Source organism: Gopherus evgoodei, chromosome 3, assembly GCF_007399415.2.
Source record: "Gopherus evgoodei ecotype Sinaloan lineage chromosome 3, rGopEvg1_v1.p, whole genome shotgun sequence".
Lineage (NCBI taxonomy): Eukaryota > Metazoa > Chordata > Testudines > Testudinidae > Gopherus > Gopherus evgoodei.
Genome location: NC_044324.1, coordinates 98939073 through 98962122, shown reverse-complemented (window position 1 = coordinate 98962122; position 23050 = coordinate 98939073). Strand labels below are relative to the sequence as shown.

The window sequence follows — 23050 nt, the reverse complement described above, 5'->3', positions numbered from 1 at the left end:
TTTATAAGATCAAAACATTTTTTCCAAAGGAAATAAACCTAATTTCAGGTAACAATCAACTGAACCCTACCTCTCATTATTTGTTTAACCTGGTAGAATTATAAAGAACCTCTCTGTATTGGTAACACACAATATACCCAGTCATGAGCAGTTAAAATTGTGAACTTGAGTCATTGGCTGACTTTTCTAAATCGCCACATGTGGTTAGTCTCAAGACGTGACAGCAGAGTCCTTTTGTGCAGAGAGATCTCATTTATTTCACTGGAAGGTACTGCACAATCTGACTTAGTCATTACGCCTATTTAATTATCTGCATTCCTTTGACAGAGGAATTTCCTACAGTAATTCCAGTAAATATGCCCTCACAAAAGCAACTGTTGTATATTAGTGTTCCCCAAGACACTGCATCTCCTTATACTAGCACTGTAAATTATACACTAGCCCAACTTTTCAAACCTAGTTGCTGAAAAACAGATTCCTAAACCCATATTCAAGGCCTTTAAATTGAAGTGTCATGACTTTCACAAGTGCTTAGAGCTCACAAATCAGAGAGAGCCGCAGGAGTTCAGCACCCTTAGAAGCCTCACTTTGGGCCCCTAAATTTGAAAAATATTGACATGTCTGGTGGTCATAAAATCTAGCTCTCTATAATACTTTTCCTCAGTGGATCTCCAAGTGCTTTACAAAGGTAGTCAATATCATTACCCTCCTTTTACAGATGGGGAAATTGAGGCACAGGGAAGGAAATGACTTGGTTAATGTAGGTGTTGGGAGTGGGTTCCCTTTACACTTCTTCCAAATAAGAGAGCGAAAGGATTTCTTATTGTTTTACCTTTTCCCAAGTACCAACAGGAATATGAATGCTAACAGCTGAGAATATGAAACAGTTGTAAACACAGATGAACAGGTAGCTTATTTATCCAGAAAGGATTACTCATTGTTTTCCCACATTACTATCTGAATGACAATTTGAGTATCCATGAAAGATAATTACTACTTTTGTGAATATTCACCCAGGGAGACAATTATATATTGATCATAGCTTAACATTGTAATAATCTGACAAATCAGACATTTTTGAATATCAAGATACCACAAACAATCTTCTCTTACTTTTATTATATAGCTGCTAGGGAACCTGGAGTGTTAGTTGTTTGCTGGAGAACCTGGAGGCCGGTCTTCAAAATCAGTTATGGTGGCCAACTATCTCATTTGTGAAAACTGGACACTGAGCACCAGAACCTCCCTTGCTCCATCTCTTTCCCTTGAGGCTCCACCCTCTACCCCTCTTCCCCCCCTCACTCGCTGATCTCTCTACCACCCTCCCCTGCCAGCTGAGCAGGGCTCTAAGGGTGGAGGGGTGCGTGGGGCAAGACATTGGAGAGAGAGAGCAGCACTCCGGGGTTGGAGGTGAGTGGGTAGGATGGGGAGGGAAAGCTGTGCTCTGGGGGAGGGGGTACTGCTGGTATCTCAAATGCTCCATGGTTTCTCCAGCAGCAGCAGCTGCTGTTGCTTTCTTGCCCTCTTCTCCCCCACCCGCACACACACACACCGACCAAAGACAGAGGTTGGTTACCACAAGTAACCAAACTTTTAGTTTGTCAGCACTGCTAATCGGACACTACCAAGTTCCCCTTTCTACCAGACTTTTGGGTCAAAAAACGGACACCTGGCAACCCTATAATCAGTCCGGGAAACTACCCTTGTAAGAACACTGCTTTCTAACAGATAACTTATTACGCTCAGTTTGGAGTTTGCCACTGAGTTGAGAAAATATGCTGTATCTCACTGGACTGGTGGAAGAATTGGAACTGCCTTGAATTCTCAGATTACACAGTTCTTCCTTAATAACAAAGATGAGAAAAGGAGTGTTCTGATTGCCAGGGTTCATAATTCCTCCATATTATATACTGGATGATTATTCTAGTGGGATCTGAGAGGAGATCTGACTCTGTCCATGCTACTGGAAATAAGACTAGAAAGGATGTGTATACAGAGGGGAGTTCTGCATAATGACAGATGGCAAAATCTGACCCAACAAATTATTTAATACAGTTTTTTGTGTGTATAAAGTCACTGTCATACATGTACATAATTCTTAGCTCCTACTGCTGGGTTTGGCTACATGTATTGCTTTTTTTATTAAACAACTAGATGTTGATGTCTGTTTTTTAATCCCCCAACCTTGTAAATGCTCTTTATGGTTTTAAATGAATCTTTATCACAAGGGATTTACTTTCAGGCTTTTCTGATACCTCTACTATAGAGACATCAGGGAAAAACCTTACCTGGCTCCAAGGTGTGTGGCCTCTTGTTGGGCAGCACTTACCTCCAGTGGCTCCCAGTCAGTGGCGCAGCAAAGTTAATGCAGGCTCCCTGCCTACCCTGGCCCCACGCCACTCCCGGAAGGGCCAACGTGCCCCTGCTGTACCCACTCGGCTGGAAGGGAGGGTGGAGAGAGCATGGCTCCATGTGCTGGTCCTCTCTGCAAGCACTGCCCCCACAGCTTCCATTGGCCACAGCTACCTGATCCAGGCCAATGGGAGCTATGGGAGCGGTGCTTGCAGGCAGGAGCAGCGCGCAGAGGCAGACTCCTGCCCCCGGCCCCCGGGGCCATGCTGGCCGCTTCTGGGAGTGGCATGAGGCCTGGGTAGGCAGGGAGCCTGTGCCACTGGAGATTAGGGTGACCAGATGTCCCGATTTTATAGGGACACTCCCAATTTTTGGGTCTTTTTCTTATATAGGCTCCCATTACCCCCCCCCCTTCCCAATTTTTCACATTTGCTGTCTGGTCACCCTATTGGAGATTGTGATAGACTGGGAGATCCTCTAGGATCAAGCAGTCGACCGCGATCGACCGGTTGGTGACTACTGGCCTAATGCATCCATCTCTTTCCATTTACTGTCTAGGAGCCTAGATGCTAATGTTGGCTTTGTGAATCCCAGTATGTTCCTGTAATTTTCTAGGTGTCTAAGAATTAGGCACCAAGATGCTGAGCATCAGAACACCTAGCTCCTTTTGTGCAGTGTAAACTTCCACTGTTGGGGTTCGCCCCTCTCTGGGGCGGCTGGGAATCAGGCCGCCTCACTACATGGGGCAACAAGTGACAGTTCAGGGCTCAGACCCTCAGGCAGGGGCTGAGCAACCAGTTCAGTAATTTAAGCCCAGGCCCTAGGTCAGGGTGAGGCAACAAACAATAGTTCAGGGCTCACATCCTCAGGCAGGGGCTGAGCAATCAGTTCAGTATTTTAAGCCCAGGCCTTTGGTCAGGGTGGGGCAGTGAACAACAGTTCAGGGCTCATATCCTCAGGCAGGGGCTGAGCAACCAGTTTATTCATAGATTCATAGACTCTAGGACTGGAAGGGACCTCGAGAGGTCATCGAGTCCAGTCCCCTGCCAGGACCAAATACTGTCTAGACCATCCCTGATAGACATTTATCTAACCTACTCTTAAATATCTCCAGAGATGGAGATTCCACAACCTCCCTATGCAATTTATTCCAGTGTTTAACTACCCTGACAGTTAGGAACTTTTTCCTAATGTCCAACTCAAATCTCCCTTGCTGCAGTTTAAGCCCATTGCTTCTTGTTCTATCATTGGAGGCTAAGGTGAACAAGTTTTCTCCTTCCTCCTGATGACACCCTTTTAGATACCTGAAAACTGCTATCATGTCCCCTCTCAGTCTTCTCTTTTCCAAACTAAATAAACCCAATTCTTTCAGCTTTCCTTCATAGGTCATGTTCTCAAGACCTTTAATCATTCTCGTTGCTCTTCTCTGGACCCTCTCCAATTTCTCCACATCTTTCTTGAAATGCGATGCCCAGAACTAGACACAATACTCCAGTTGAGGCCTAACCAGTGCAGAGTAGAGCGGAAGAATGACTTCTCGTGTCTTGTTTACAACACACTTGTCAATACATCCCAGAATCACGTTTGCTTTTTTTGTAACAGTATCACACTGTTGACTCATATTTAGCTTGTGGTCCACTATGACCCCTAGATCTCTTTCTGCCATACTCCTTCCTAGACAGTCTCTTCCCATTCTGTATGTGTGAAACTGATTGTTCCTTCCTAAGTGGAGCACTTTGCATTTGTCTTTATTGAACTTCATTCGGTTTACCTCAGACCATTTCTCCAATTTGTCCAGATCTTTTTGAATTTTGACCCTGTCCCCCAAAGCACTTGCAATCCCTCCCAGTTTGGTATCATCTGCAAACTTAATAAGCGTACTTTCTATGCCAACATCTAAGTCGTTGATGAAGATATTGAACAGAGCCGGTCCCAAAACAGACCCCTGCGGAACCCCACTTGTTATACCTTTCCAGCAGGATTGGGAGCCATTAATAACTACTCTCTGAGTACGGTTATCCAGCCAGTTATGCACCCACCTTATAGTAGCCCCATCTAAATTATATTTGCCTAGTTTATTGATAAGGATATCATGCGAGACCGTATCAAATGCCTTACTAAAGTCTAGGTATACCACATCCACCGCTTCTCCCTTATCCACAAGACTCGTTATCCTATCAAAGAAAGCTATCAGATTGGTTTGACATGATTTGTTCTTTACAAATCCATGCTGGCTATTCCCTATCACCTTACCTCCTTCCAAGTGTTTGCAGATGATTTCTTTAATTACTTGCTCCATTATCTTCCCTGGCACAGAAGTTAAACTAACTTGTCTGTAGTTTCCTGGGTTGTTTTTATTTCTCTTTTTATAGATAGGCACTATATTGGCCCTTTTCCAGTCTTCTGGAATCTCTCCCATCTCCCATGACTTTCCAAAGATAATAGCTAGAGTCTCAGATACCTCCGCTATTAACTCCTTGAGTATTCTAGGATGCATTTCATCAGGCCCTGGTGACTTGCAGGCATCTAACTTTTAACTTGCTCTTTTTTTATTTGATCTTCTAAACCTACCCCCTTCCCATAAGCATTCACTATGTTAGACATTCCTTCAGACTTCTCATTGAAGACTGAAACAAAGAAGTCATTAAGCATCTCTGTCATTTCCAAGTTTCCTGTTACTGTTTCTCCCTCCTCACTGAGCAATGGGCCTATCCTGTCCTTGGTCTTCCTCTTGCTTCTAATGTATTGATAAAAAGTCTTCTTGTTTCCCTTTATTCCCATAGCTAGTTTCAGCTCATTTTGTGCCTTTGCCTTTCTAATCTTGCCCCTGCATTCCTGTGTTGTTTCATCTTTTCATCCTTTGTAATCTGACCTACTTTTCATTTTTAATATGACTCCTTTTTATTTTGTAGGTCATGCAAGATCTCGTGGTTAAGCCAAGGTGGTCTTTTGCCACATTTTCTATCTTTTCTACCCATCGGAATAGCTTGCTTTTGGGCCCTTAATAGCGTCCCTTTGAAAAACTGCCAACTCTCCTCGGTTGTTTTTCCCCTCAGTCTTGATTCCCATGGGACCTTACCTATCAGCTCTCTGAGCTTACCAAAATCCGCCTTCCTGAAATCCATTGTCTCTATTTTGCTGTACTCCCTTCTACCCTTCCTTAGAATTGCAAACTCTATGATTTCATGATCACTTTCACCCAAGCTTCCTTCTACTTTCAAGTTCTCAACGAGTTCCTCCCTATTTGTTAAAATCAAGTCTAGAACAGCTTCCCCCCAGTAGCTTTTTCAACCTTCTGAAATAAAAAGTTGTCTGCAATGCAGTCCAGGAACTTATTGGATAGTCTGTGCCCCGTGGTGTTATTTTCCCAACATATATCTGGATAGTTGAAGTCCCCCATCACCACCAAATCTTGGCCTTTGGATGATTTTGTTAGTTGTTTAAAAAAGCCTCATCCACCTGGTTAGGTGGCCTGTAGTACGACATTACCCTTGTTTTTTACCCCTTTTATCCTAACTCAGCGACTCTCAACACTTCCATCTCCTATGTCCATCTCCACCTCAGTCCAAGTGTGTACATTTTTAATATATAAGGCAACACCTCCTCCCTTTTCCCCCTGTCTATCCTTCCTGAGCAAACTATACCCATCCACACCAACATTCCAATCATGTGTATTTTCCCACCAAGTTTCAGTGATGCCAACAATGTCATAGTTGTATTTATTTATTAGCACTTCCGGTTCTTCCTGCTTATTACCCATACTTCTCGCATTTGTATATAGGCATCTAAGATACTGGTTTGATCTTGCCTCCCAGTTTTGCCCTGACCCTCCTTTCTCTCTGCCATTATAGTCCACACTCCCTCTTGTTTCCGACCCATCTCCCAGGTCTTCATGTTCCTCACTTACCAGTGGGCTTTGCTCACCTGTCTCTGTTGAACCTAGTTTAAAGCTCTCCAGTATTTTAAGCCCCGGCCCTAGGTCAGGACGGGGCAACAAACAATAGTTCAAGGCTCAGACCCTCAGGCAGGGGCTGAGCAAACAGTTCAGTATATTAAGCCCAGGCTCCTGGGCCTGAGCATCAGGGCGAGAGGGAGACTGCCACCCTTGAGTGGGGTGGCGGGGGGACACAGGCCCGCCCACTCCTCTACATCCCAGCCTGGGGCCCTAACAGCAGCAGGCTGCCTGCTGCTGTGTCAGTGGGGATCCTGGCCGCAACACACTGACATTGGTTCTGGGTGTGCTGCAGCCAGACTAGGGTCGGCTGCCCCCGGGCTACTTCCAACCTCACTCTCTACCGGTACCTCTGTCTCGGTGGTGTCTTCCGCAGCGTCCCACACCATGGGCTCCTCAGGATACTGAGTGAGGGGTAAACTGGGCAGCTCCTCGGGGTCCTTTTGTACAGGCCGGCCTAAGGGATCTTCCAGCGCCTGGTCAGCATCCAGGCTTCGCAGGTACGGCCAGTCCTCGGGTAGGTTGCAGGCGGCAGGAGTCTCCCCAGTGGGAGCTAGGGCACGAGCATCTGGCCTCTCCAGCAGCCAGGCAGCTTCTCAGCCCTGGGGCTGGGCTTTTCTACTTCCTGCCCTGCACCTTGACCTCTGGGGGGCGGACACAGGCTCCTGCGGCTCCGCCCACTTTGGCGTCTGCAAGGGCTCATCCCTCTCTGGGGCAGCTGGGAGCCAGGCCGCCTCATCCAGGCATTCATTCCCCACCCCTCTTCTGAGGAAGAAGGGCCAACAACAATGAACTCTATAGGAACCTGAATACTGCAGCACATTTGAATGTGTAAATATTCTCCGGTGCTTAGGATATTATGTACATAAATATACATTTATTAATAATTAAAATTTAATTCGAACCGCACTTTTTAACACAAACTGAACAATCCAGCTATTTCAATATCAGTGAAGCTAATCATTTAAAACTAGTCTGGACAATGCATTGAAGATCATACCATAGGAAATAATCTTATATTGCGAAGTACCAGCCACTCAGTTCCTTGCTGAAAGTTTCCTTTAAGATGCAAGATTCCAATTTCAGATGTTTCTTTTTTCTGTGCAGTAATAGATTTCTTCTGTTATCTTAAATTGGTAAGGTTACAAGTGACTTACCCAACCCTACTTTGTGCAAGGATGCTGTGTTATTTTGTACACAATGTTTCTTCTTCTTCAAAAAGTGAGGACTTTAAAGCAAATAAAATTACATGAAATGACAGATGAATTATATGAAAAATGAATGGAACTGTTAATTAGTCAGATGATTGCAAACATAGTTTAAAGAACAAGATTGATTTATGGGAGAAGATAATATTCCAATTCAAAATAGTTGCAAGAGACACTTTGACTTGGCTGCTGCTTCTAGGAATCATTTGTGAATTTCTATAAATTATGATGATAATGGGATAAACTAAACTATACTGATTGAGTCTGGCCTTACAACAGTATTCCTGGCCACAGCACAGCAGAAACAACTCTGTTATGACTCTTGTATGAACACCAATGTCAAGGGACAAATTCTGTCCCGATTTCTTCTCCATGCAATCCCAGTGAAGAAGATTAGGGTAGAATTTAGTCTTAAATAGCTAATTGCAACATATATTTTTATTGTCAGCTAATGAAAAGTATGGCACAGCAGTGTTTCACCATCCATAATCCTTATAAACAAGGTCATACCTTGTGTTGCCTGGCTAAGCTTGTCATAGAGATCATCAAAATATTTTTAAAGGGAGAACTTGCTGTCTTAGCTCTGAGGTGTCACATATATGAATGGAATAGTATCCATGCTGCCAATTAGTTTTTGTATTCTTCAATGACAGTAGATTTATTCAATGATGTAGCAAAAATATTTATCTGCGCCTATCCAGATCCAGATTCCATCACCTTTACTCATTTACACTGAACATTGCTTTATTCAAATCCAGATTCTGATACCCTATGTAGTCTGGGGAGGCGGAGGGTCCAGCAGTTTAGGGACAAAACCATCAGACACACCCAGCTCTGCTTTAGCCTTCCAGCAGATTTTTTGTTCTTCTCTTACACCAATGCAAACAATGTGGAAAAGTAACAACAGTGATCGACCTGGCCTGATACCACAGGGTCCTCTACCTCCCAGTAGCTCCAGAGCCATGGCCCTTCCTCAGCCTAAGGGCCTACCTATCCAGATGTAACCTTCCAGCAGTTACTCTAAGAAGTATTTAGCTTTCTGTCCTCTCCCCCATTTTTTACAGGAGCTGGGTCCTTACATATATCTTCAAGCTGGGAGTGTGAGCCAATCATCATCTTCTGCTTAGCTGGATCAGCTGGTTACCAATACTTATCTGCTGGGTTTCTTCTTAGCCAGGGCTAGCTGCTCCTTGGCTCTGCAGATACTTAAAGGGACAGACTGCCTTGCTACAGCTCTATAGGAATGCATATCGAATAGTTCCTTACATCAGTGCTTCTCAAAGCTGGTCCTCCGTTTGTTCAGGGAAAGCCCCTAGCGGGCCGGGCTGGTTTGTTTACCTGCCGTGTCCACAGATTCGGCCGATCACTGCTCCCATTGACCGCGGTTCACTGCTCCAGGCCAATGGGGGCTTCAGGAAGGGCGACCAGCACATCCCTTGGCCCACGCCGCTTCCCGCAGCCCCCATTGGCCTGGAGCGGTGAACCGCAGCCAGTGGGAGCCGCGATTGGCTGAACCTGCAGACGCGGCAGGTAAACAAACTGGCCTGGACCTGCAGGGGCTTTCCCTGAACAAGCGGCGGCCCGACTTGAGAAGCACTGCCTTACATTACAAGTGGTCTGGTGAAAATCAAAAGGCTCACTTGTGGAATAAGATGCTACTCAATGAAAGGGGTATTAGAATCAGGCTTTAAGGCTCAGATCCTGAAAGGTATTAGGCTCCTAACTTCCCTTCAAATCAGTCAAAGTTAGGAGACTAAATACCTTTACAGATCTAGGCCTAAGCGAGTAGTGGAATTAATAGGACTACTTGTTCAGAAAGGAACTACACAGTGTAAGTATGAGAAAATCTGGACCTCTGTCTCTGGGGTCTTTTTCCAGCAATGAGCAATACTTTTCTATGCCAAAATGAAACAATATCAAAGGTCTGCATAGAAATTAGTCAGTGGTGTATCTAGGTGGAAGGTTTATTAAATGTTCAGTTCCAGAGGAGTATCTGTTTGAATTCTCTGTGATGTGTTCATTTGATTTACAAACCAGTGGTGTGTAAACATGAATATGACACACCTCTTCTGACAAAGCAGTGACTAGGCTGTGGTGCAGTTATAGGATGAAACTGACTCCTCTTAGCAGAAAGCCCGCACGAGACCTTTGACTGTTCACTTCTCATTTAAACCCTACTTTGAGGGTCTAACTGGGACTTAAGTGGCTCATAAACCTTGGATAGGCACTCCGGTCACATGTCAACCACACCCAGATTGAATGCCTTCTAGGGCCATGTGTATAGTAGGCTGATCTTCACTAGTGTTCTCCTCCTCATATTTGAAAGTGAATATTTATATATGTAGGGTATAACGTGGTATTAGAGTATACAATATCTGTAATAAAAACTTTAGATTTCTAACAGAATACCTCTCCCTCAGAGCCTTATATTTGTGAGGCCTAGCCCCTCAAAGATATGTAGCCACTTAACTTCCATTGAAATCTAAGGGAGTTAGACACCTTAACATCTTTTGGGGTCTGGGCCTTAATGCTTAGAATGTAAGGGATAAGTTGCACTGCATTCTGCTGCTGGGCTCTTATTTACATCTCTGCAATCCCATTGACTTCGGTGAGGCTACATGGTTGTAACTGAGGGCAGAATTTAGCCCCCTGTGTGCAAATAATGTGCAAGTTTTCCTGCACTCTTCTGTTAATACATCTCACTCCTGTCCTACAACTTCCCTGTTACTTCAGTCCTTTTTCTTTCCTGAGCAGAGATGCCATTACTATCGGATGTGACGGCTTTGATTTTGTGATGTGTCTAGTTGTGGAATAGAATGAAACCATCACATCTATTTTCAAGTGTGACCTAAGTCAGCATTTCAATTCAGTTAATCAAAGCAGGAAAAGCTGCTGCATTATCCAATCCCTCCTGGAAAAGAAACTAACAAAATAAAGACCCATGCTCTAACTGATCCTAGCACAGGTGCATGAGGCTAGATGCACAGTGCTTGGTCAGAATATAGGGATGTTTCCTTTGTGTGTATGTCCTGGAAGGTGCACATCACTCCAATAGGAGTGGTGAATGCTGGAGGAAGAGGCAAGATCTGTGGAGCTTTCCCTAAGGTGGTGCTGTTTGGTATTCTTCACTAATCATGGCTGTGACTACCTGGTACAAACTAGCCCTAATACAAATCTGGGGCTTGGAGAAGTTGCTGATATAAGATTTCAAGGTAAAATTAATTTGCATCGCTTGTTTTTTGTCTATGCTTTCTCATATATGAACCTTTTTAGTGTTTGTTTTCTGATGCTAGGTGTAATGTTTCCAGGGCCTCCTATTGTATTATAAGGCAAAAAGGTAACGATAATGTTTTAGGTAAAATAGTTTGCATCCATTTCTTTATCATTGCTCCCAATATTTTTCTCTTGAAAAACACAATCTGGAAAACAGACCAGACAATTGGTTATACCTACTAGTCTTTGCATAGAGGAGTGTTTTGCTTAAAATATACAATGTGTTTTATGCCTTGGTGATGTGATTAATCCCTGACTTGTAATCTATTTGTACAGAACTGGGGAAACTGCCAGATTCAAATTTGTACAAATGCTTATACAAAATTTAAACCGTATTCTGATAGCTAAAATGGTCACTGCCTATCCCCCTGGGGCTTATCAATTCTTACCTGCTAACTAGGGGGCAAAGGTGAACCACAATCTGTACATACCATTCTGTGAAGACATCTTCTAGTTCCCCTACTGACTCTTACCTGCACTCCTTTTCACCATGAATAGGAGGAGATCATCATGGGGAGTTTCTGAGAGGTGTATAGGCAGTGAGAGAGAAGTCACAATGGGTAGGGGAAAGGTAAAAGGGTGTCCTGATTTGTATCTGGTAGCCAATGCATACTAACAATGGATATCCAAGAGCCAAGTGTCCAGAAAAAAATGGATTTGCCATATTCCTAACAATTATTCCCCAAATAACTGTGTAAAGCTAAACCTCAGCGTTAAAGGAGAAAAATAGCAAAGCCTCTTCCTACATTCTCATGGTTTCTATATTTCCTCACCCTGGCACTAAAATAACCTTCCTTTGGCAATGAGATCCAGTGGGTGTCAGTGACTAAGAGGCTCTAGGTTCCACACGTCAAGCATAGCAATACCTCTCATTTATCATAATATTTACATTCTTCATCAGCATGAATCTGAGCAACAAGTATGACTCAGCACTTTCCATTCTGAGTGTAGTCACTGTGTTTAGCTAAGGTTAAATGATGTTGACCTAAACAGCTATCTTCAAAACTTGTATTTCTAGTTCCATTCAGGGCAAAATAGTTTCTGATTATGGGAATTAAGCAATCAGTAGAGATCTCTATGGCTTGTTTGTGTATTTTAAATGAACATTTTCTTCAATGTTTTGACCAGGTTTTAATTACAATTTCTGAAATGGCTGTTCTTGTCTGTATTTTTGCTTAAACCATACTCAGAACCAGTTTCTCTCTACCTTCTGCTGAGAACTGGTAGCTAGTTTTGCTGAAGTAAGCAGAGCTCTGGATTGTGGAACTAGTAGGGCAGTTAAGTCTACACATATGTGAAGAGTGTAAACAACAGGAACAGAGAAGAGTTATCTAGGGAAGTACAAGAGAGAATAGTTATGTCCTTCCTGCAAATGAAATCAAAAGCTATGAAATCGTTCCCCCAGGGCTGCTATGAAATCTCTGCTGAAAGCAGCACTTACTAGGCACAGGGCAAAGATTCAGTTGGCAGGCACAGTGACAGCATTAACTCAGAGCCCTAAGACACTGGTGATGTCAGAGCATACCTCTTCAGCTTTTACTTTCAACAATCTTTCCCTTCTTCCTATTGGCTATTACAGGGGTGGGCAAACTTTTTGGCCCAAGGGCCACATCTGGGTATGGAAGTTGTATGGCGGGCCATGAATGCTCATGAAATTGGGGGTTGGGGTGCAAAAAGGGGTGAGGACTCCAGCTGGGGGTGCGGGCTCTGGGGTGGGGCCAGAAATGAGGAGTTCAGGGTGCAGGAGGGGGCTCTGGGCTGGGGCAGGGGGTTGTGGTGTGGGTGGAGGTGAGGGCTCTGGGTAGGGGTGCAGGCTCTCGGGTGCAGGAGGGTGAGACCAAGGGGGTTGGAGGCGAGAGGGGGCTCAGGGCTGGGGCAGGGGGTTGGGGCGCTGGAGGAGGTCGGGGTGCAGGGTCTGTGCGGTGCTTACCTCAAGCAGCTCCCGGAAGCAGCGGCATGTCCCCTCTCTGGCTCTTACGCAGAGGCATGGCCAAGTGGCTCTGTGCACTGCCCTGTCTGCAGGCACCGCCCCATGGTTGCTGGCCAATGGGAGCTGCAGGGGCAGCGCTTGGAGAGGGGGCAGTGTGCAGAGCCCCCTGGCTGCCCCATGCATAGGAGCCAGAGATGGGATATGTTGCTGCTTCCCGGAGCCCTGCAGAGCCATGGCACAGGTGGAGTGGGGCAAGCCCCAGACTTGTTCCCCAGCAGGAGCTTGAGGGCCGGATTAAAATGTCTAAAGGGCCAGATTCGGCCCCCGGGCCATTAACTCTGACCTTCTCCCTCCCCTCTACCTAACAGGCCATTCATTCCCCTCCTATATGCTTCTCTGCAATCTTCCATGCCTCCTTAGTCCCTTCTTTCCTGTCTGCTCCCCTACTTCCTACCACTCCTTCAGTGTCACTCTCCACTCCTTTGTCATTATTATTAACTCATTCCTCTCGCCCTTCCTCCTTGCCCCACTCCTGTATCTCCATAATACATTTAAAATAGAGAATTTTGTATAACATAAATTCAGCTCTCCTCTCACCTCAAACCATGGAAGTACACAGTTTCTGCTGCCACAGGGACATTTGCAGGGCTCTTGGTCTTTCCAATATGTTGGTGTGTATATCATTGTTAAGGCTCATTGTCAGAAGGTAGCTAGTCCTCTGAAGGGTCAGGAGCTCAGCCTATCTTTGATAGGCTCCACAAGGGGAAATAAGGCAATTCAGACTAATTAATCACTGAATAACTGGAAACCAGTTAATTGGGTAGGGAAGAACCTAGGCATGATGAAAGGGACCCTGTTTCCAGTGCAGAAGGGAGTTAGGAGAAGAGTGGATCCTTTGGAGAAGAACAGTCCCAGGCTGCAGGAAATGAAAGTTCTCATAAAAAAGACCTTTTTTTGGAAGGAGGGGGGAATTTGGAGGGTTACCTGCAAAGGAAAGGCAGGGAGAATGCTCCTGGGTCCTTCTGGTTTGGTCTTCATGGGGGGATGTTAACCCAACAGGAGGGATTCTTTCCCCAGCCAGTGCCAAGAGTTTCTAGCTCTAGAAGAGAGTTCTGGGTCATGAATACCTTGCTGGTAAGGGACTTTGGACATAAATGGGGTTGATGGACTCAACTCAGTGCTTAATTTGTGCTGGGGCTTGCTGGGGCTGAGCCTTGGCACCTCCATGCTTGGCAGTAAAGAAGGCATGGGGCCACACATTGAGCAATGAGAATAAAACAATATTTCAATAGCTGCTTGTTCATTCAGTTAGTATCATCCACCTTGTGCACTAAAGATGGGGAACATGTGACCTAGTTATTAAAGAGGGCATCATAACAAATGTGCACAAAGGGGTCTAATTCAGGCATTTCCAGCTTTTGAATTCTTGATTTTGCAACCTTAACATTCTTTTAACGTAGTTTTTTTTTGATATCATGGTATATATGTTATATATTTTTAATAATATTAAAGCTTTTTTCATTCAAACCAGACAGTGCAAGAGCTTTTATAATTATATAATATTATCTTGAAACCTAATACTAAATATTTATATATTTAAATTTTAAAGTACGATATATATAGTAGTGTTAGGTAGGAAATAGTTTTACTGTCCTCAGATATTTATTTTTTCCTATTTCAAACTGGGACAAAAAGTTGAAATCTCAATTTTTCAGAAATTCATAATCTGAGAACAATTTCTGACTGGGTCAATTGAAATGTTTCATTTTTGATAATTTCAAAACATTGTGATTTGATTTCAACCTTTGAATATATTTAAAACCTTTTTTTGTGGTTATCCATTAACTAAAATTTTGGAATGAAAAGTTGTATTGAATCCAAAAACTAAATTTTTCATTTGAAAATGTCAAAATGGAGCTTTTCAACAATTTTGAAACTTTTTTTAAAAAAATTCAAATTATTAATAAAAAATGACTCTTTCTGGATAACAATTCCTGTTTTGATGAATCAGCATTTTCTAACATCAGCAACAAATATTTAGCTGGAAAATTCTCAACTATCTTTCATATGGAATCATCCCAAAAATTCTACTTTGGACTTACATGTTGCATTTCCTCCCCTGTTTTAACAGATCACCACCTTTTATTCTCCTTAATCAGAGCAAGTGAGACTACTGATTTGGTTACCAGCTGAATCAGCAAAATAGTCCTATATCTCCACATAGAGTCCTAGCCTCTGACACCTAGTAGCCTCCAGTGAGCCCTGCCCATATGAAAGTACAGATTGAAACTTCATATGAATCACTACGTAAATATTCCAGTGAATCTGATGTGTGACATTTGACTTAACAATAAAGCAATTTAAAGCAACTAGAAAGTAATGGTCTCCTGAAGTCAGGAGCATAACAGACAGTGATTGACTTGTTTGTTCTTCTGTTAAAGGGGTCTGTTTTGATATAACCTTCCTTTTCTCTTATAACCTCTGCTCATGCTAAGCAACTTCTTTGACACATTAATACCCTCTCTAGGGTGTACTGTCAATTTAAGATGAACAAAAGTAGACAAGGCAAAATACTAAAACCCTTTATTCATATAATTTCATTACTAACATTTTAAATGAGCCAGTTGAGATTTATGCTAGGAATTTAAACATCAATTTAAAATGAAAATGCCACTTTGAATTTGGGTGGGTTTTTCGAAGAACTTAAGGTGGATCACAACTAAACATGTATCTCAAGGGCAAGGATAATAAATGATTATCTTATTATTCCCTGATATTGTGCCTGGCACTGGATAATAATGACTGCATGCCCAATAACTCTGTAATTGGCCCCCCTTTCTATCAGAATTATTCAGCTAGGCTTTAACAAATTGTATTCCTTATGGGGATTCCCATTTGCATTAAGCAAATCATATACAGCTGTGATAGTGAAGGACTACAAGGGATGTACCCGCTGCTTTCCCTTCCAAAATAGTAGTTTCAGTTACATTTCCCCTTCTAGTGACACTTTCTTGGTCTCCTTTGCCTTCTGCCTACTTTGAATCTTTGAGGGAATCTTTCCATCTGCCATTATGCTACATTGAATGGGCACCTACAATTTCCTGATTCACTCTAATATCTAGATGTCATATTATTTTGTATGAAGTGGCCCAGCAGCCATGAAAAAGACCTTGTAATCAAAAGTTTTAAATCAATATTCCTGAAATGAGGACCCCGACCACTTTTTGTCATTAAATATACTATGGTAATGGCACATATAGGAAAGTTTTATATCCATAAAAAGAAGTAGATCAATAAAGTAAAACAAACAAGAACTCCAACAAAACAAAATCAAAACTATCTGTGGCCCCCATTCAGGAAATCAAGACTATTCAAAAAGTGCACTTAAATTTTAAGCACACTTTAAAACCCACTGAAGTTAATGGGACTTGAACATATGATTTAGGTTGAGCATGTGCTTAAACTCTTTCCTATAGCAGGGTTTATGTTAATTTAATGTTATGGCTGAGATTTTACATACAGAAGTGTAATGGAATTTGAAAATGTGGGTCCCAGTTTAGCCATAAATTGTCTCCCACTTGCATTTGCTGTATTTTGTGTTATGGAATATGCGTTTTACTTCAATACTTTTATATCTATAAGAATATATAATTAGGGATTATCCATTTGAATTTCCTAACTATTCTGCATGTAAAATATCAACCAAAGAGCTACATTGCATTTTGTTTGTATTTGATTACCGCAGTTTATTCTAGTTCTATTTTGTTTTATAAACAATAGAGGGCTGTGTGTTTATCTTGGGGTCATTAGATTTGTAGTAGTAGTTATTTCTGCTATCAGCCAAAATGTAAGACCTTTTTAAGACAGGAAAAAGTAATATGAAATTAAACTCTTGTTTTTACGCATTTTCTGCCTAAAAATACTAATCGCTCTGTTTACCTTTACTGGAGTGAAATCGCACTGTCCATAGACTTGAAAGGGAAATATGGGTTTACTTATTTTAAAAATTGTAGTTTACACAGTTTGGATGTGTGATGCTCTATTTGGAACCAGTATTTAGAATTCCTAGTGGTCCTAATCTCTTTCGCAGGGATGCCACACGTTTAATGTAGGATTTCAGTACTGAACTGAACTGGTGCCTTGTCTCCTCCTTATTGGTTTGATCAGTGTTTCTGTCAATCAGGGGATTTGCAAATGTATGGGTTAATTTGTTTTTCCAGGGTCCATCAAACCAAACAATTACTGTATCTCCAACAGATTGAAGTATTTTACTAATACATTCTAGATATTGGCTATTCATTCAGATTCCTTCCTTTTCCAAATGCATATCATGGCCTTCAGATGGTTAGAATGATCAGAGAGTTTTACATAACACTCGTTAATGTATATATAACAATATATAGTTAACCAAAGCAAATATACAGTTTAGCATGAGATCAAGACTGGCCCATCTGCATGTCTTTTTTTAGTTCCTCTTCCTTCATGCTAGAAACATTGTCACACTGTAATGTTTGATCAATCAAGCAGGATGATATTGTTTTGAAGACTTCACTATATATTTTTATTGATTTCCTTAATTCCTTTGGATTACTCTAAGCATTCCAGGTACTAACATCATTTGTTGATGACTCTTTCTGATCTTTTCACTGGTAATTTGCAGACAAGGTATTTTGCGTACATTGACACAAAAGGGTACACAATCCACTTTTCGATAACGCTCCATGACCTTTTAAATCAAAGGCAAGGGAGAGCGATAATCTTAGAGAGAGTTTTTTTTTGTTTGCTAGGAGCTCAGTAATCCCAGTTGAAATTGATGAGCAGTCATCTCATTTTTTCATTAGATACATTCTTGTCAAATAACGCAATTAGCTAAACTTTTTCATTAGCTAAACATTTTCAGCATTCCATCTGAATTGTTATTTGAATAGTTTATGAAAATCAGAGGTGCTATGCATGGGTGGAGTGCTACACAACTGCTTTTAAATGAGCTGATTTTCATAGCACATAGTCAGCCATTCAAGTATTTTCTGTGACAGGAGGTGGGCATTGTTTTTGCTCATCTATCTCACTGCAGCAGGCCTGAAATGACTGCCAATTAGTCACTTCATAAATCAGCAAGGAACTGGAATTGTGAAGAATCTGTTCAGCATAATTTAGTTAATTAAAAATTAATTTATTTCATTCAGTACAACTAGCATTCATAAATTACAAATCAAGATTAATCATAAAAACATATATCCCTCTGTAATTCAAAGGAGACTTGGCATCAATTATTTTCAAAGGGCTATTTAAAGATAATCTTGGTGAGTCTATTTTTTAGTAAGGACTCTCTATCAAGCATAAAATTCTAGCACCATTGAAATCAATAGGAGTTTTGGCATTGACTGCCATGTGGTAAGGATTTTACTTCAGATGTTTAAAGAGTATCTTCTAATCACATGTGTTGTCCTGTTTGTTTGTTTCTTTCAATAATCTAATACAAAGTTGTATCAAAATTCCCCTTTACTTGTTTGCAAAAATAATGTATGCTATGTTGTATGCTTAGTAGACACAGTGTAACTGTCTTTCCTGCTAATTATTGCTGACTTGTAAAAATTAATGCTAGAATTTTCTGTCTTTGTTTAGATGGTTTTTTGGACCAGTCACGCGAGCAGATGCAGAGAAACAACTGTTGTGCCCTGAAAATCAGGAAGGAGCCTTCCTAATCCGAGAAAGTGAAAGTAAAAAAGGCGAATTGTCTCTTTCAGGTATCACAGTTTTTTACCTTGAGAAATATTGTAAGAATTTTTCATTTGGCCTGTTTTTCTTTTCTTATTTTCTAGAGTGATAAACTGCGTGCATGAGAATGAAATTAAAATCTATAATAATCTCTTGTTCCCAAGAGATACATAAAAGTTGGCAAGAGCCATAGGCCTTTAGTAACTTTTAGCTCTTTATTAATATGCTCAAAATTCAAATTAACTTTCTGTGCTTATTGCTTTTCATTGTTCCAGCTGCCCTGAAACGGGAAATGTTTTCATAATTAAAGAGCCACAAACACATTAGAGTTGTACATCACTGCACCTACTGGTTCAGAGTGGAAATGAAACACGTTGGTACTTGGCAGATCTATATAGGATATGAAAACAGTAGAATCTCTAGAATATATCCTTAGTTTTAAACTGATCTTTCTGTGGGATCGGTTTGCAAAACTAGATGTCAGAAACACATGATCAATCTTCAGTGAAAAGTCAGTTGTATCTATGGTGGTAGGGTTAATTTTTTTTTATTTATTCAAGATCCCTCTTTCTGGCTTCAAGAGATGTGACGGACTTCCTGGTAAAATTTGTGCCTGAAAATAGACTGATTACCTAGCAAATAGGGAAAAGCATGATTTTACTTACAGGAGCCAACCTTACTTCTTTTTAACTCTAGTCCTAATAGGTAATATGAAATATTATCCCATGATGGATTTTCTTGGACACCATTCACCAGATCTGTGATAGAAATGTAAGCCAAGAGAATTATAAAAGAAGACTGTCAGTGGGGGTATAATGTTGTATACCTGGAGATGTACTGGAAGTAGCTTTCACAGTTTTTGCTCACAGAGTAATCTAGTGACTCTTCAGTACTTGCATTATATGAGGATGGTTCCACACACTCAATTACATTAACCCAGTAAAGCATTTTGCTGTTACTGGAATGGAATGCAGTAGACATTGCAGTATTTTTGAAGCATGTGTCAGCATGCTAGGAAAGTGAACAGCTTGTCATCCATATACACTCTGGCTGTGGTAAGTCACCTGGAGACAGCTTAGGCTTTAAAGCACAATCAAAAAGTATCTCACATCCCTGTCAAGGCTGACAAAGGCAACAAAATACAGCAGCTCTAGCCAGTATTTCATAGCGATATTTTCCATTTCCTTGAGGTTGCTCAGACATCGAGATCAGTGTAAAACAAGAAGAAACTGCACCTTTATGGATCATCCCAGACTTATGGTTTAGGATGTTTATAAAGATGTATAATTACACACATACATAATTATATTCATATAATACGTAACCAGTGAATTATAAGAGAGGACCCTGAACCAAAGCCTAGGATCTGAAAACCCCCACACTTTGAGAAAAGCATGGGTCTGTTTCAGAAGTTTGTGATTCTGACCCATTTCTATTAATTGTGTGATAGCTCAGTATTGTACAACAATACTTCTTTACTGAAGACCTCTACAAAGTGCGATTTGACTATTGCATGAGAGGAGAGGTGTCAGTTTAGACATAATTTTGAGTCCCTGGAACAAATGTATTTATATTGAGTGGAAACCATGTGAAACTCCCAGTGTTTTCAGCTGTTTGACTTTGGTTTGGAGTTTAATTTGTATCTGAAGCTCAAAGAAAAAACTCAGAGGACTTGACTCTGCGAAGATCAAAACAGATAAATATTTTTGCCCAAGCCCCTGTTACCTGAAATCTGAGGTTCACACTAATATATAATGGAGCCAAAGGTATAAGAAGGAGAGATTAATAGGCAAATCTATTTAGATGACAGGCAGGAAGGGGAAAAAAGCATGTCTTTCATTAAAACGAACACATTTCATTTCTAATGTGTCATTGTGGAAAAACCTCACATTGTGTAAATGATTTAGAAGGAAAACAAGACTGTTAGAATTCAACTTCAATTTTTGATTTTAAAGAGAGGTTTTTGTGTGCCACAAATTGTTAAACTGAGATCGCATCAAACTTTAACTGGTCATAGAGATCTGTTGCTATCATCCTAACTGCTTGATGTTTGTCATATCTTTTTTATATTTTAAAAATATGTATGTTGCAGAAGGAATTTTATCTTGATGAGTCTAGCATCTGGTGTAAAAGAAATTAATTTTTAAACATGCCTCTGCCATCATAGGCTTTGCCTCTTTTTAATTAAAAGCCATAATTTAGATGTGTTCAGCTTAATTGAGAGTCACTGCCAATAACAGCAAGAGGCTTGTCTCTTATTCTTGAATAATAATATCTCCAAGATTTACTGCATTAAATGACAATGCATTTAAGCACCTGCTATACTTCTATACATACATTTAAAACTCAGATACACCTACAACCTTCTTTTAAAACTTTAGATTACAGAAGGCAAATATACCTATCCTCAGTAAATTGCATGGAGGTCCTGAATCTGAGTTTATTGCTTGCCTACAGACTTGGGCCATGTGGGCTGCCTACCCCCTCTTTCTAGGGATGAACATAGGACTCCCCTTGATCCCAGTCCTGGGAGTGGAAGCAGTCAAGTTAATTTGGCAATTATGTGTCTTTTTTGTGGTCCCAGGACAGCGCAAGTTGGTGGGGAAGAGACTGGTCAGACAAAGGGAGAGGGAAGACCTTGCGCTGTAGTTTTTGAGGTCTGTCCTCTTGCCAATTTGCTTTTTGTTGTTGTTGGTCTGTATTTGTGAGGCTGTCTTGGTTTAAATTAAAAAGACAAGGTGTCGTAAGTGCTGACTTTTATTTTTCCCAGTGAGTGTTTCACGCCCCCACATCCAAAGACCCTGCTCCTACTCCTCCCCTTCCCCTGAGGCCCCTCCCTTGCTCTGCATCTTCCTGCCCCCACTCTGCCCTTCCCAAAGGCTCCCCCTCGCTTGCTGCTCTCCGCTCTCTCTCAGCACTCGTGCGCAACCACACTTGCACTTCATAGCGTTGCTGTAGGAACAATCCCGCTGCAGCGCTTTGAAGTTTCCAGTGTAGACATACCCTAATACTCAACCCTGGGGTTTTTAATTTGCTACCAGAATACAAATAAATAACTCCTCAAACATGCAGGTCCTCCACACAAAAACAAATTTCATCTACAGAGAATAGAAAGTCAGTTAAAGTAACAGCATGGGCAAAAGTATTGTCTTGCTTCCCAGTGCAAGAAAGCATTCTCTGGACCCCCTGAAATAGTGAAATAGAACCATAAACCATAGGATTGATGATACTTTTCTGAAATATTACATATAAATCTGGTCCAGTGAAATTGGTATTTCACATTTGTATCCTCGCTACAATCTCATTATAGGGCTGTGAATGATGACAGTTACCACGGTGTTCTGAAAACTGGGCATCTCCCATATCTTAGTTTATAGTGTATTTGGAAGGTGTCAATACACCTTCTTTCCCCTCTTTCTATGTTTTATTTTCTCTGTTTTGTTACTGAATTACTCTATTTAAGTTCTTTCCTTAAACCTGATCCCAAATTATGCATCACCAAAATGTACTCAGTATTTTAAATACTATATTAGAAAGAAACAATTTTTGAGGCTCATTCAGTCTAATTATTTTTATGATCTGGAAATACACCTGCTTCTGACCCTTATATAGAGAAAATCCCTTGTTTTAAACAGCACCTATGCGCCCTCTGGTGGCTGTTATTAGCAATCGCATGCGATAATGCGAATATGTATTCCTGCATAAGAAAGTGTGGGGGTGCTGGTGGGGATATTCTATTCAATTAAAATTGGATTAATGATCAGAAAAACTCACCGTATGCTAACCTTTTAACTGACAACATTTTGAATGATTCTAACATTGCAGGAACTTATATCAAATACACACACATGCCTGCCTGTGTATGTATATATAATATAATGAGAGTATGATGGTGTCGTATGATGCAAAGGCTTTCTTAGCATGGCAAAAGGGGAAATAAGAGTCTTCCCAATATTTAGATCTTCAAATTAGAGATGAGTCCCATATACTGTATTACAAGTACACACATTAGGAGGGGAGGGGAAAGGGACTGAGATATATATTAATTTGTTTTTCCAATTAAAAAAAAAAAAGAGGCTCCACTTGTCAACAAGACTACATTATATTGACTTGCTGGAATTGTAGTTCCTAAAAAGTGTACTAAGCATACAAACGGACAGATTTTCCCACCATCAACCCTCAGATTCATTCTGTGGGAAGGTATTAATGGGGAGGAAACTGTGTGATGTCACCTAGCAGCGGCAAGGTGCCCAAATAACTGATGGGGCTGCAGGTAGCAAGAAACCCCACCCATTTCTGATTTCTCCCTTCCTCCTCACAGGCTGACAATATTTTTCAAGTAAAAAACAGGGACACTCCTTGTGGTGGGGTGGGCAGTAGGGATTTTGGTGAGGGATAAAGAAGGATGTCAGGCAAATGGGAATTAAAGAGGGACATCCTCCAGTGGCAGCCAGGTCAACCACTACACTATGTCTACAGTGTAGCTGACAGCTGTGGTATTACTGATGGGACTTACACCCATAACCCCCCCTTGAATAATTCATCTCAAATCATTTCTTTGGAAGTGGAGGGAGAGTTGTCTTGGTCATGGACAAATGTGCAGACCCATGTTAAATT

General features: G+C 41.4%; 1 protein-coding gene across 1 annotated transcript in view; it reads left to right on the top strand.

The window, feature by feature from the left end:
* FRK (fyn related Src family tyrosine kinase) overlaps nt 1-23050 on the top strand; it is a 77413-nt gene that overhangs the window by 14002 nt on the left and 40361 nt on the right. Inside the window, exon 2 of the mRNA XM_030556160.1 lies at nt 18341-18462. Within this exon, the coding sequence (XP_030412020.1) occupies nt 18341-18462 (122 nt within the window). The remainder of the gene's footprint in view (nt 1-18340; nt 18463-23050) is intronic.